At 42.5% G+C, this 14,055-nt stretch overlaps 1 protein-coding gene across 5 annotated transcripts in view; it reads left to right on the top strand.

Moving 5' to 3' along the window:
* Positions 1-6,078: 6,078 nt before the first annotated feature.
* The window catches only part of CYFIP2 (cytoplasmic FMR1 interacting protein 2), a gene marked incomplete at its 5' end in the record, with an annotated part of 114,963 nt that continues 106,986 nt past the window's right edge, over positions 6,079-14,055 (top strand). For 3 of the 5 annotated variants that reach the window (XM_079701927.1, XM_079701924.1, XM_079701923.1), the window contains 3 exons: positions 6,079-6,195; positions 7,955-8,044; positions 13,901-13,978. In XM_079701927.1, the coding sequence (XP_079558053.1) occupies positions 6,079-6,195; positions 7,955-8,044; positions 13,901-13,978 (285 nt within the window). The remainder of the gene's footprint in view (positions 6,196-7,954; positions 8,045-13,900; positions 13,979-14,055) is intronic. The other 2 variants (XM_079701926.1, XM_079701925.1) reach the window with 2 other exon arrangements.

Raw genomic sequence — 14,055 nt, 5'->3', positions numbered from 1 at the left:
TGTTATTAATAATGAAGGAGAAGGAATGGGAAACTAGAAATGAAGACATGCTAAGTCATCTCTTTCCTCCCGTGTTGTCGGGGAATTCAGGTACGTTCATGCGTTCTTTCATCCATCCAGTACTTCCTCAGTGCCTCATCTTTCCTTGGCACCCTACTAAGGTCTCCAAGGTTTTCAGTGATGGGTAAGAAATGGTCTCTGGCTTCAGGGAGCTTGCACATGCATGCGTCGTTCTGCTCTGGTTCGGGGAGCAACGTATTTTTAATCTCGTGGGCAAACTCAGATTGAGTGCTAGTGGCCACTTGGAGTTTTGTATTTCACAAGAAGGATTCTGAGGCTACCCGTGGACTCATTGAGAAATAGAGACGTTATCAATGAGCAACATTTGCCCTGGTATGGGAAGAGGAAGTAGCAGTACTTTGGAATTTTTTCCTTGCTCAGTCAAATGCTGCTCCAAATGTTTTTTTTGAGGGGGACAGTCTAAGCCTCCCTTATATTTATTTTTATATTTATATATTTACTTACTTATATATTTTTTATTTGCAGATATAAATATACATATGCATTTTTTTTAACTTTATTTTTATTTATTTGTTGCTTTCTAGCTGGAGAGATTTACAGACAAGGAAAATATTTCTTGGCCTCTCATGAAACCCAAAGGTGACAGTTACCTAATCTTTATGGCTTGAAAGAGTCTTACTCTTCAGAGGAAAGAAAAGGCAGCCAAGTTGGAAAAAAAAAAAGAAAGTAAAGTGCTTGGTACCTTTCAAAAAGGTACAAAAGTGGTGCAGTCTAGAAGAAAGGGCTTAGAACTGGGAGTCAAGATATCGCATTTCTGCCCTAACTCAGTCACTAGTAGTAACCATGTGACCATGAATGAACGTTTTCATTTCTTAGCAACAGTGTGTCCTCCCTAGAAAAATAGCAAAAATAACACCTGTCCCTTCGAACCTGCAAGGGTGTTATGATTGAGGAAATCAAAATGAAAGATCTATAGAGTTAAGAATTAGTGTAATATTTCTGATGCCTTCCTCTTGTGTAGGAGAGTTGTTGCAATGTTTAATTCATCCATTCACTCTCTTAAAAAGAGGCCATCCAACTAGCTAATATTTCCCGAGTGCTTGCTGTGTGCCTGCTGTTGTGCTGAGCATTTCACGTGCTGTAATGTTATATAATCCTCATAATAAATCACTGAGGGCAGGGACTACTATTAATCATCGCCCTTTTACAGATAAGGAAACGGAGGCTCAGAGAGGTTAAGGAACATACTTATGGTTATGCAGCTAGGAAGTAACAGATGGCGGATATGAACACAGAACCCGAGCTTACCCACCATACTTAGCCTAGTTTTCCATGTCATTAAACCTTCTGACTTTTTTCGTTTTTCTTCCAGAAAGTCAGTCAGAAAATAACAATGCAGATCTTTTGCTTAGAGAATAGCAACCTGCATTCCCAAAGCCAGGCTCTCCTAGTGCCCATCCTGTGTCTGTGAGGCCCCTTGCTTCTTGTTCAGGATCTGTCAGTCATCTCAGTGGGGGAGTGGAGGGGTGGAGGGGTGGAGGGGTGGAGGGTGTCGGGCACGGGGCCTACAAGACCTTCTCAGAAGCAGATTGCCTGAGAGCCCAGTGTTATTACTACTCGGTGAAACCAGGCCCCTGAGTTTCAGTTTGTTATGAAGATGCTGAATTTAAATCTGCCATGAATGCCCCACATTGCAGGTTGCAGCTGTGTCTGGTAAGTGGTGCTCCCAGAACAGTGTTAGTTTTTAAAATATTTTATTAATTTCTCTTCCAAAGTGACAAAATGACCACGTGGTCGTAGACTCAGTATTAAGAATTCTTCTCCTTTGGAAGATTGCATAACAGGCAGGACACTTGCGGTGGAAAAGAAGTACTTATTTTCATGTATACCTCTGATAAAATTTCCGGAATGTTTTTTCTTTCTGACTGATGTGGAGTTGGCAGTGACTTCTAGCACTTGGGCTAAAAATGTCTGATTTCCTTCTCCCTTAGGCAGTGAATGATCTACAAAGAAACAGAGAAATCCATTAGAGAAGCTGTATTTGTAACGGAAATAAAGACTCCTAATTTACTGGCTCTGTAGGTCGTTCACTTATTGATTCTCATCAAGGGAAGGACGGGGGTATTATTGTGTTAAAGGGGAAAATCTTAAGGGTTATTCTGGTAAATGAGTATTTTAGAATCTGAGAACCTTAGAAGAAACCCAGGTTATAGGAGGAAGGAGAAGGTAAAGATCATAAGTAGGAGTCAGGGAAGATGAAGGAAGGGAAGACAGATTAGAACTGGGAGTGTATACATTGAGCTGGGAGTTTTTATGGAACATTTCTGACATATTTAAAATTGGAGGGACTTCCCTGGCGGTTCAGTGGTTAATACTCCGAGCTTCCATTGCAGGGGGCCCAGGTTCCAGCCCTGGTTGGGGAACTAAGATCCCACATGCTGTGTGGCGTGGCCAAAGATAAATAAATAAATTAAAAAGTAACATAAAATTGGATAAAAAATTATCATAAATCTCTGTGTGTAAGCATCACACAGGATTGACAATTATTAACTTTAGCTGGTTTTGTCTCATTTATTTCTCACGCTTCCCCCATCTAATATGATTTGGAAGCAAACCCCTGTATCCTTTTATCCATATTTTAGTAGGTATTTGTCGAAGATAAGGACTATTTTAAAATATAACCTCAATATTGTTGTCACATCTAAAAAATAATGTTTCCTTAATACTGTCAAATATCGAGTCAGTAACTAGCCAGAGAAATTTTCCTGTTTTTTCATACATGTTACAATTTCATCTTTATGGTGGTTTGTTTGAAATAAGATCCAAATGAAGTAAAACCACGTGATAGTCTAAGTCTCTTATCATCTATAACTTCCCCCTCCATCTTTTTTTTTCCCTTGCACTTTATTTGTTAAAGATACTCAGCCATTTGTCCAGCAGGCTTTCCCATAGATTGTATTTTACTGAGTACCTCACCGTGGTGTATTTTAACATGTTCTGTGCTCTGTATTTCCTGTCAGATTGTATCAAAGGCTTGATTAGATTCAGGTATTTTGTTTTGGGTTCAGCACTCTTTGTAAGGTGATGGTGTGTTTTTCCATCAGGAGGCACATAATATCTGGTTGTCCCTCATGTAGTGATGTTAGCAGCAGTTGGTGATCAGTGCCTACATCCATTTGTTCATTAGGGGTTGGAAACTGGGATATTTTAATTCTGTGAATATTTCTGGGGGAAAAAAGAAATACCTTTATAAAGAGAAGCATCTCTCTCTCCTACAATTCATTTATCCAGTGGTACAGTTGGTATAGGAAAGATTGGTTCAATGTTTGTGTCTTTCCTTTTATTTATTGATTTCCAACGTAAAAGTTGGTTCACAGGCATCCTCCAGCAGTAACAAAGGCATAAAACCAAGGTTTTATTAAGTGTCTTTACGATCTCATGGATTCACATATATTTGATATTGTTTCAAGTCCCTTGAGTTGTGCTAACTGGTGCTCAGATCACCCCATCTTTGGCCAATGGAAGCTGCCTCAATTTGGCCCCTGGGTCCCTTTGACACAGCCCTGTTGTCATAGATAAATAGTTGCTTCTAGGCCTTTCTTATAAGACAAACCTAGGTTCCAAGCCCAGCTCCAGCACTTGCCAGCCCTTGACTTTGTAAAGTGACCTAAATTCTGAGCTTCTGTTTGCTCATCTGTAAAATGGGAATAATCATAATACTTACCTTTATAAGGTTGATGCAAGATTAAAATAGCTGAGTGCTTGGCAGAGTGACACAGAGTAATGGCTTTAAAATGTTAGTTTTAGGGCTTCCCTGGTGGCGCAGTGGTTGAGAGTCCGCCTACCGATGCAGGGGACACGGTTTTGTGCCCCAGTCCGGGAAGATCCCACATGCCGCGGAGCGGCTGGGCCCATGAGCCATGGCTGCTGAGCCTGTGTGTCCGTAGCCTGTGCTCTGCAACGGGAGAGGCCACAACAGTGAGAGGCCCGCGTACCGTAAAAAAAAAAAAAAAAAAAGTTAGTTTTATTATTGTTTGAATTAACAAAGAGAATTATTAGGGCTCTGGAGCTTACAGATCATTATGCCCTGGACAATCATTAACCCTTCCTGCAAAATTGACTTAACATTAATGTACTAAAGAAGACAATCTTTTCTGTGGATTGGCAAATGGTTTTGCTGTAGAACTGAATGCCACACTTAGAATTCAGGGCAGAGAAGAGAGCAGAGGAAGCAGCATAGGTGTGGAGAGGGCCTGAAACCACCTCGGTGAGGCCAGTCACCTGCAGAGGGCAGAGGAGGCAGTCACTTCTGAGCTCCCCCGTGCCCTCATTGGATGTGGCCTTCACTGTTGCCATAGCACGTGACAGGGAGGTGAGTTGAGAACTCAGTGAAGTGTGAAGTGGTAGTCAGCAGCTCAGCCCCATCTGCCCTCCCAGCCGGGCCTAAAGGAGACACAGGGGCAGCCTGCGTGGGGTGCACTCTGCAACTGTGTCAGCCCTTCACAGCCTGGGTCCAGCTCTGCTGTCGCTGGTCCTTTTCTGCCCTGGCCTCTGACACCACATCTCCTAATGAGTGAGGCAAATTCTCTGACACTCTTGAGATTCCAGCCCTGAAGCAGGTCTCAGGCTTCCCTGGGATTAGGGATGGGGAGGGAGGGAGGGCGCTCTCCGGAGCACAGTCAGCCTTCTCCGTGTTTCCTCATTCGAATATGCTAAAGGGTTAGCAGTTGCTGCCACTGCTGCTTATTATTATGTTGTTAATCTTTTTTTAAAACTCGGTTTTCAGATTTTTGTTCACCTAGTCTACTATTTGTTTTGTTTTGCTGTTTTTTGCTTCATTTATTTCTGCTTTTGTAATTAGTAATCCCTGCATTCTCATTTTGGTGGTTTGATTTTTATCCTTTTTTAGGTTTTTGAGTGGAAAATTCAGTTCATTTAATTCTGCTTTCTTATTTCCTGTGAAATGCATTGACATTTATTCATGCTCTCTTTCAGTTCTAAATATTTTATAATTTCTATTTGAATTCCTCTTCAGCTATGAATAACCTCGCAGTATGTTTTTACAAATTTTCATAGATACGGGGTTTTTTCTTTGCTATAATTTGCATTATTGATTTCTAAGTTTATTGCACTGTAGTCAGTGAATGTTACTTCTAGAAGGTCATATTTGGGGGAACTTGTGAGAACTTGTTTTATGCCCTAAATCATGATGATTTTTAATGAATGTTTCACGTATGCTTTAAAAAATGAGTATTCTGTTTGCTGAGTGCTGAGTTCTTAAAATAGCAGTTAGCTCCTGTTAGGTAGGTGCTGTTTAGAACCTCTTCAGCTTCACTGCCTGGCAAAGTTCTCATCACACCCGCTGTAGTCTGCCAGGGTCTGAGACACAAAAATGTCCATTTTGGGCTGATTTGTTTGGTGTGGCTCACAAAACATACCATATGTCCAGGCCAAGGAAGACAATGGCTCTAATGTTTTTGCAAATAAGGTTAAATTTGCTGGAGTCTGAATTCTTTGACTCCCAGCTTAATTTCAAACTCTGGTTTCAGGTTGATAATCTTTGGCTCTCTCAATTGTGGATGTTTGTGTTATGCAATAATTTAAGAGTGGAACTGATAAATATCTTCTTGAGTAACAAAAACTGGAGGCTGACTTTGGCCCATGCTCTAGCGTCAAGCATAATTTGAGGTCCTTTGCTCCTGGTCACTGTGGTTGTGTGAGTGTCACCATAACTTCTCTGAGCCTTGTTTTTCCATCAGTTATGTGGATATGAGACCACCTGCCCTCAGAGGGTTGTGGTGAGGCTCAGTCAAGGCAATAGAGATAAAAAAGTACTTCGTAAACTGTAAAGAGATCCTTAGATACCAGGCACGGGTTGAGGGCACCACGTGAAGAAGTAGCAAGTGGAAGCGGTCTTGGTGCGTGTTTCTTAACTCCCCAGGTTCTACGGAAGGAGCCTGGACAGGGTGAGCTTGGGAGAAGTGTTTGAAGGCCCCTGAAACTCTCCGTTTCCTTCTCTTCCATCCCCCCCCAGTGCGGACAACAGAAACTGCCGCCATGACCACCCACGTCACCCTGGAAGATGCCCTGTCCAACGTGGACCTGCTGGAAGAGCTGCCCCTCCCTGACCAGCAGCCATGCATCGAACCCCCGCCTTCCTCCATCATGTACCAGGTTAAGTCCTCCCAGAGTACCGGGGCCGGATGGTGGGGGGTGGGATCAGGAATTCTGGGGATCCCCTGAGAGGGTTTGCTCTGAAGGCAGAGGGAAGTGGGATGCCTGCATCTAGAAGGTGAAAGGTCGTCAGCTGATGGAGTCCCTGGTGCACTGGTGGAGCTGAACGTAAGCAATAGATAAGCTAGTAAATGTACACCAGGGCTGTTTCTCTTCCCTCAGGGAAGGCTTGTTGATCCGTTCTGACCCCAAGTACCTTCCCGGCTGTTCTTGCTGCAGCACCAACCAAGGTTTTGGCAGCTCTGACCTCGTGAATTAAATATCGCAATTTAGAAACCCCTAGAGCCTGCCTGGGTAATTACTTTTCCTTCATGTATGTGAGAAGAGGTCTTCAACTCCCCACAGCTGATAATGGCTCCGGGAAGCCAGTCACAGTTGTTTGCTTTTGCCTGAGAGGCAAGCTTTTGACAAACCGTGATCGGATTGCTCAAAACTGCGATCCCACCTGGGCATGGTGGGAAGGGCTTCGGTGCAGCCGTAGTCATCCTTGCAAATAGCCCCTTGTCTGGGTGTGCTGGGCAAGTATACCATGTTATGAAAGAATTAGTTAATTGGAAATTTTTAGCTTTTTAGCTGTATTTGACCTTTTGAAAGTTCTTGGACTGCTAAATGATACTGAATATAAACACATAGTATATTTTAAATTTCATTCAATGGCTAGATTTATTAAATAAGCACATGCCTGAAGGTTCAACTCATCCACTTGGTTTATTCACATTTTCTAACCCAGATTAAATTTTAATTATGTAAATATCTTTTTTATTATTAGCAATACAGCAAAGTATTTATAACAAATAAAAATTTCCCTGTAGCTATGTCTATATATATATGCATATATACAGCCACACACCTTTTTACCATGTATATATATAATTTTTTTTTTTAACCAAAAGAGAATGACACTATATTATGTTGCTCTATGATTTGGCTTTTTTAACTTAAAATTTATTATGGGTATTTTTCCTGACAATACTGCTATGCTACCACACTGTATTTAACCACCACATAGTACTTATAAGATAAGCCCATTGTATATACTATTATTTATTTAGCTTTTTGCTGTTAATGGATATTTGGATGGTTTCCAGTTTTTTTATTAAAAAAAATACTGCAGTTATTATTCTTGTACAGATGTATCTGCACCCTCAGGCAAGTATTTTTGCAACTGCTGGATCAAAGCAGTGTATATCTTCACCTTTTCTTCATCTTTCAAAAAAATTTTTTATTTTTTATACAATTTTTAAAGTTATTACAAAATATTGGCTACATTCCCAGTGTTGTACAATACAACCTTGAGCCTATTTTACATCCACTAGTTTGTACCTCCCATTCCCCACCACTGGTAACCACTAGTTTTTCCTCTATATCTGTGAGTCTGCTTCTTTCTAAAAAAAAAAAAAAAAAACACGTCTTCACTTTTAAGAGCTATTTAGGCTTGTATGGTTTAAGCCTTTACTTCCAAGGCTCCCTGGGTGAACCTGATTACCCATGGGAAGCAGATGCAGGCCCCTGGCTGTAGCCAGCTCCTGCCCAGTGGGATTCAGGGTGGGATTTCTTGGCGGAAGATGAGAGGGTGATGTAGAGATAGATTTCCACAGAGAATTTGGGCATTTGTTGGCAGCAGTTTATTCCCTGGACACCCAGCCACCTTGAACCTGTTTTCCAACCACCAAATGTTCCTGTTCTCTAATTCCTGCAGGCTAACTTTGACACAAACTTCGAGGACAGGAATGCGTTTGTCACAGGCATTGCAAGGTACATTGAGCAGGCTACAGTCCACTCCAGCATGGTAAGTCTCTGTGACCTTCAGGGACAGGCGTGCCCCCTGCTGGTGGGGGCGGGGCTGTGGGCAGCTTCTCTGGCCAGGGGCATGTGCTCAGCTGTTCCAAGAACACTCTGCCTCAGATCCATCTCCTCAAGCCCATCCTCATGCCCCACCCATCCCCTCTCCGCACCTGGAGGCACACTGTTCTGTATCTTCCAGCCTTGCAAATCCTGCTCACCTTTGGGGCCAAACTCTATTCCCACTGTTCACTTCCCTGAGCTTCTCTAGCTTTGGGGGTTAACAGTTGATTAGATCCTGCCTTGTTTTATGCTTTATAGATAGATTACTGGCTGTGTGGAATTTTGGCCCTTGACCAAAGCACAAAGTTTCTCAAAAAAGGTTTGGAGTAACACATTCCTGGCGGCCTAAATCATTCACAAAGAGGGACCAGTTGTTTGACGGGTCTCTGTCTGGCCCATCTGTGAGGGTGCCCTCCCTTCTTGGGCTTTCATTGATTTCATCCTCATGCATCGCTGACATTTCAAGAATTCCAAATTTCTCATTCACAGGTTCTGCCTGTGGCTCAGTGGACCTTTCTCACTATATCAGCGATAGCCTAAAGCCTGTCTCACCACACCCTGCCCATTCATTCAATAAATATTGTGTACCTGGTACCTGGAGAGACCCTGCTAAATGCTGGAGAGGGGGATATGCAAGGACAGATAGGGCTGGTCTTGGTTCTCAATGAGTCAAGTAGAAATAGACAGCCTTACCATTTATTGAACATTTTATGTGCAGATATTTTAAATGCGTTGTCTTAATTAATCCTCACCTCAACCCCTTGAAGAAGGTTCTATTACAATACTCATTTTATGGGTGGGGAAAACTGAGGTACAGAAAAGTTAAGTAACTTACTCAGGGTCCTGCCACTGACAAATGGCCGAGCTAAACCCAAATCTGTTTGACTACAAAACCTGTGCTCTAGATGGCTCTTTGCAAACAAATAAAAATATACAAAGTTAAAGGTAAAAGGCATGGTGAAAGTTCAAAGTCTTTAAGGGGCCCTGAGAGGGTCAGAGAAAGCTTGATGAAGGAAGTGGGTTTTGAGTAGAGCCTTGTATACTGTACATACACACACATTATAACCATATATTATATATATATATATATATACACACACACATATATATATAATATATGGTTATTATATATACATAATATATATGTAATATATATATATATATACCATATATAAATGGTACTTAAAACTATATAAGGTTTTCTTATACATGGTGTCACTGGAACCTTATAACAGCCCTGTGACTTGCAAAGAGATTATTATTCCCATTTTAGGGATGAGAAAACTGAGACCTAGAGAAGTTAATAAGCAGGTTGCTCATGATCCCACAATTAGTAAATCACAGGGTTGAACCTAGAATCCAGGACTTAAGATTCCCAGCCCTGATCTCTTTGCACTGACCTCTGCTGTCCCCCACAATTAGAATTTTATCTGTCAGGGATGAAATGGAGAGCATCTGGCTGGTGGAAGCAGCATGAGAAAAGGCACAGAATCAAAAGGCACAGAGACTGCCTGGGTTTGGACTGTAAAGTACATATAGGGAAATTCTTGGTGGTATTTATCAAAAATTAGATAAGGGTCAGTGCATAGAGGCTGTCTTCGTTTGATAGAGCTGCCATAACAAAATACCACAGACTGGGTGGCTTAAATAACAAATTTATTTTCTCCCAGTTCTGGAGACAAGAAGTCCAATATCAAGGTGTCAGCAGGGTTGCTTTCTCCTGAGGCCACTCCGTGGCTTACAGATGGCCGCCTTCTGGCTATGTCCTCACACGGTCTTTTGTCTGTGTAGGCACAAGTACGGTGTCTCTCTGTGTGTCCAAATTCTGTCAGATTGGATGAGGGCCCTTAATGGCCTCATGTTAACTTAATCATCTCTTTAAAGGCCCTGTCTCCAAATAGAGTCACATCTGAGGTCCTGAGGTTAGGACTTCAACATATAAATTTGGCGGGGGGACACAAGTCAGCCCATAATAGAGGGCTTTAATTCATTTAATCAAAAATCAGTAGCAATGGGAATTTTTCATTGATGGGAGAAATGTGAACAGAAATACACTTGAGGAATAAGTTCCATTTGTTAGTTTTGTGCAGAACAAGTGGTAAGGAGGCGTGAGTGAGGCGATAGTTAAAGTTATCTACACTGGAGGTGTCAAGGGCCGGATGAGGGCAATGGCGTGAGGGATGGCTAAGGGGACATGGATACGAGAGGCACTGGAGGTTGACTCCGCCTGGCTTCACAGTGTGCTGGGTGCTGGGGCCCATGGGAGTGACAGCGATGCTGACTGAGGTTTCCTGGAAATACCAGGTCAGGGACACCAACAGGGCAGTCAGAGGAAGGGCCGGTTTGGAGGCAGATTGTATTCGTTTTCTATTGCTGCTGTAACAGAAGATTATCACAGATTTGGTGACCTAAAACAACACAAAGTTATTTGCTTACCATTTTTTTGGTCAGAAACCTGGCATGGGATCTTACAGGGTTCACATCAAGGTGTGGGCAGGCCTGCATTCGTTTCTGAAGGTTCTAGAGGAGAATCTGTTGCCTTGTTTTTCCAGCTTCTAGACGCTGCCCACATTCCCTGGCTCAGCCCCCTTGCATCCAGCAGTCACACCACTCCAATCTCTGCTTCCATCCTCACGGCTCCTGGTCTGACTCTCTCGCCTCCCTTTCACTTATTAGGACCCTTGCCATTACACTGGGTCCACCAGATAACCCAGGATGACCTCCCCATCTCAAGGTTGCTAACTTAATTCCATCTGCAAAGTCCCCTTTTGCTGTGTAAGGTATTGTTTTCACAGGTTCTGGGGATTAGGATGCAGACATCTTTCTGGGGCCACTATTCTACCAACACGGGAATAGTGTTGATATGGTTTTAGTCAGGGTCTAAGATAGGGTGTACTGTTGACGTTCATGGCTAATGCCAAAACTTCACTTCCTCCACAATTTCCTCCTTGTACCTTTTGCTAAATCTTTCTGTAGAGTAGCTTTATCAGCAGCAAGAGGCTTCATTAGATGTTCATCTTCTTGTATTTCTCCTGCCCACACTGGGGCTAGGTGAATTTCTCAAAGGGTAGGATAGCCAGAGAAAAGAGGAAGAAGAGGAGGAGGAGGAAGTGTGTAATCCATGTAATTGGCCACCTATGAGGAACAGTCAAGGGTTCTTTGCTGGGGGGTGAGATGGGGGCTGAGTGTCCAAATAAGGCCTGAGAGGTACAGCCTGTCACTATCTGAAATTTGAACTGAACTCACATTGGGTTTAAATCATGGACTTACAGAATCTTATCAAGGTAAAGGACCTGAGAGGTACAGCCTGTCACTATCTGAAATTCGAACTGAACTCACATTGGGTTTAAATCGTGGACTTACAGAATCTTATCAAGGTAAAGGACCTGAGAGATCCTTAGTCCTACAGCTGTCAACCTAGGCTGCCCATTGGAATCATCTGGAAAGCATTAAAAAACACTTATGCCTGGGCCCCTCCCCCAGAGAGAATGATTTCGTTCCAGTGGAGCCCAGCCTGGGCATCAGGCGTTTTCAAAGTTGCCCAGGTGACTAATATGCAGCCAGGGCTGAGAACCAGTGATTTAGGCCAACTCTTTGCCTCTAAATGAGAAAACCATGACATTGTCCAGATAAAAGTTGGGTCCAAGCAGAGCCAGGACCAGAACTCAAGTTTCCTGAAGCTCCATCCAACACACCATCCTGACCTCTACATTCCAGGCATGATTATACAACAAATCTGACTGATGGTCAGCTGAACTGTCCGCAAGGCAGAGTCCACATCATTCTTGTTCACTGGCCTCTTTTCAGCACATAGCACCAAACCAGGGACCCGTGAGTGCTCAGTGAAAGGTTCACTGGATAAATGAATGAGAATATACCTGCCAGTGGGCAGTTTGGTGCTGATAAGTAGACACATGTTCCCTATGCATTACTGTCACTTCCCTTTTCTGACACGTGTTCTGAAGCAACGGCAGCAGGAGACCCACAGGCTTGATCTTGGTTCTCTGTGGTCTCAAGCACAACATGTTACTGATTTAAAGAGTTCTCTAAATTAAGAATTGAAAGTGTGACTCGTCAGTGACATTTGCTGTTGAAAACAAAACTTTAAAAAGTAATAAGCTCCAAATTAAATCTGATCTTGTGCTAGGAAGATATTATGAAATAGATATGGTGTGTGGGATAAAAAATAAATGAGTAAGTGTTCATTTTTGTATCTATACAAACATTCACAAAAGAGATGATCTGGTAATACTCTTTATTGTATTTTTTGAGCCGTCCTTCATAAAACAAAATTCACCACTTAAAGTGTGCAATTCAGTGTTTTAATAGTAGATTCACAGTGTTATACAATTCTCACTACTATCTAATTTCCGTCACCACAAAGAGAAACCCCCAAACCTTTAGCAGTCCCTCCTAATTCTGCTCTCCCCCAACCGCTAATCTACTTTCTGTTTCTATGGATTTATCTGTTCTGAACAGTTGGTCTAAATGGATCATATAATAGGTGGCCTTTTGTGTCTGGCTTCTTTCACTTAGCATAATGTTTTCAAAGTTCGTCCATGTTGTAGCCTGGATCAGTACTTCATTCCTTTTTACAGAAGAGTACTATTCCATTGCATGGCTATACCACATTTTATCTATCCATTCACCCGTTGGGTTGTTTCTGTTTTTTTGACTATTAGAATAATGTTGCTGTGAACAAGCGTGGAAGTTTCTGTGTGCACATATGCTTTCATTTCTCTTGGATATGTACCTCAGAGCAGAATTGCTGGGTTATATGGTAACTCTGTGTTTAACTTTTTGAGGAACTGCCAGACTATCTTTTCCCTAGTAAGACTCTTAACTCCCTTTACAGATTACCTAGCGTGTATGTATGTTTGTATTGTATTTAATTCTCATAAAATTCTCTGAGGTTGTTATTGTCATCATTATTAAACAGATGACTAAATGGAGAATTTTAGGTTAAGTGACTTCCTGAAGGCCAAAGGGCTAAGAAGTGATGAAGCTGGGATTTCAGCCCAGATATTTGGACACTGAGATTAGGGCTCTTTCCAATGAAGCACTTACTAGGTGAGGTGAGTCATCAGATTTGTTTTTCATGCTGTTGTTAGTTTTGCCATCTGCTCTGTATTATTTTTAAAAATCTTAATCTTGATCTTAACCGTCTTCCTGCTTATGAAATAGTAAAGTGGGCTCTTATAAAAGAGCAGACATTATAGTACCGTGTGATGTGAAAAGCGAAAGCCCCTGTTTATCCATCCCCACAGAGAGCTTGCTATTCATAGTTGTGGTATGTATTCCACCAAAATATTTTTCCATACACAATAATATACTTTCATAATTATTACTCTGTGTTTTTTAACCTATCCGCTGTACAAACTGTTTTGCTGCTTGCTTCTTTTCTTGCTGTTTATCTGGGACAACTTTTGCTGTTGGAACTAGTAGATCTGCCCCTCCTTTCTGAGGTAGCCATCTGTCTCTGAAAAATGTGTCCTGCTTGTAGAGCCCTGGAGTGTCTGATAGAGATAATTTAGGCCAGTGCTTCTCAAACTTATTGTGCACCTGGGAGTGTGAGTCCCCTGGGAATTTTATTGAAATGCAGATTCAGATTCCATAGGCCCAAGGAGGGGCCTGAGACTCTGCATTTCTAATAAGCCCCACCCCACCCCCCACCGGGTGATGCTGACACTGCTGGTCCACAGACCACACTGTGAGTCGTGACGACTGGGGGCGGGGAGCTGTTGAAAAGTCTTGTGGCGCCGGAGCAGTTTCTCCCTGCTGAGCATGTTCTGCTTTTCAGAATGAAATGCTGGAGGAAGGGCACGAGTATGCGGTCATGCTATACACCTGGCGCAGCTGTTCCCGGGCCATCCCCCAGGTGAGACAGTCCTGCCCCTTCAGGGGGTGCCTCCACCCTCCACCCCACCCCCGTCCAGATTACTGACCTTCTCCAGG

This window comes from Hyperoodon ampullatus (genome assembly GCF_949752795.1).
Source record: "Hyperoodon ampullatus genome assembly, chromosome: 4".
NCBI lineage: Eukaryota > Metazoa > Chordata > Mammalia > Artiodactyla > Ziphiidae > Hyperoodon > Hyperoodon ampullatus.
Note: the sequence above shows the minus strand (reverse complement) of the source record. Positions and strands in the feature narration are given on the sequence as shown.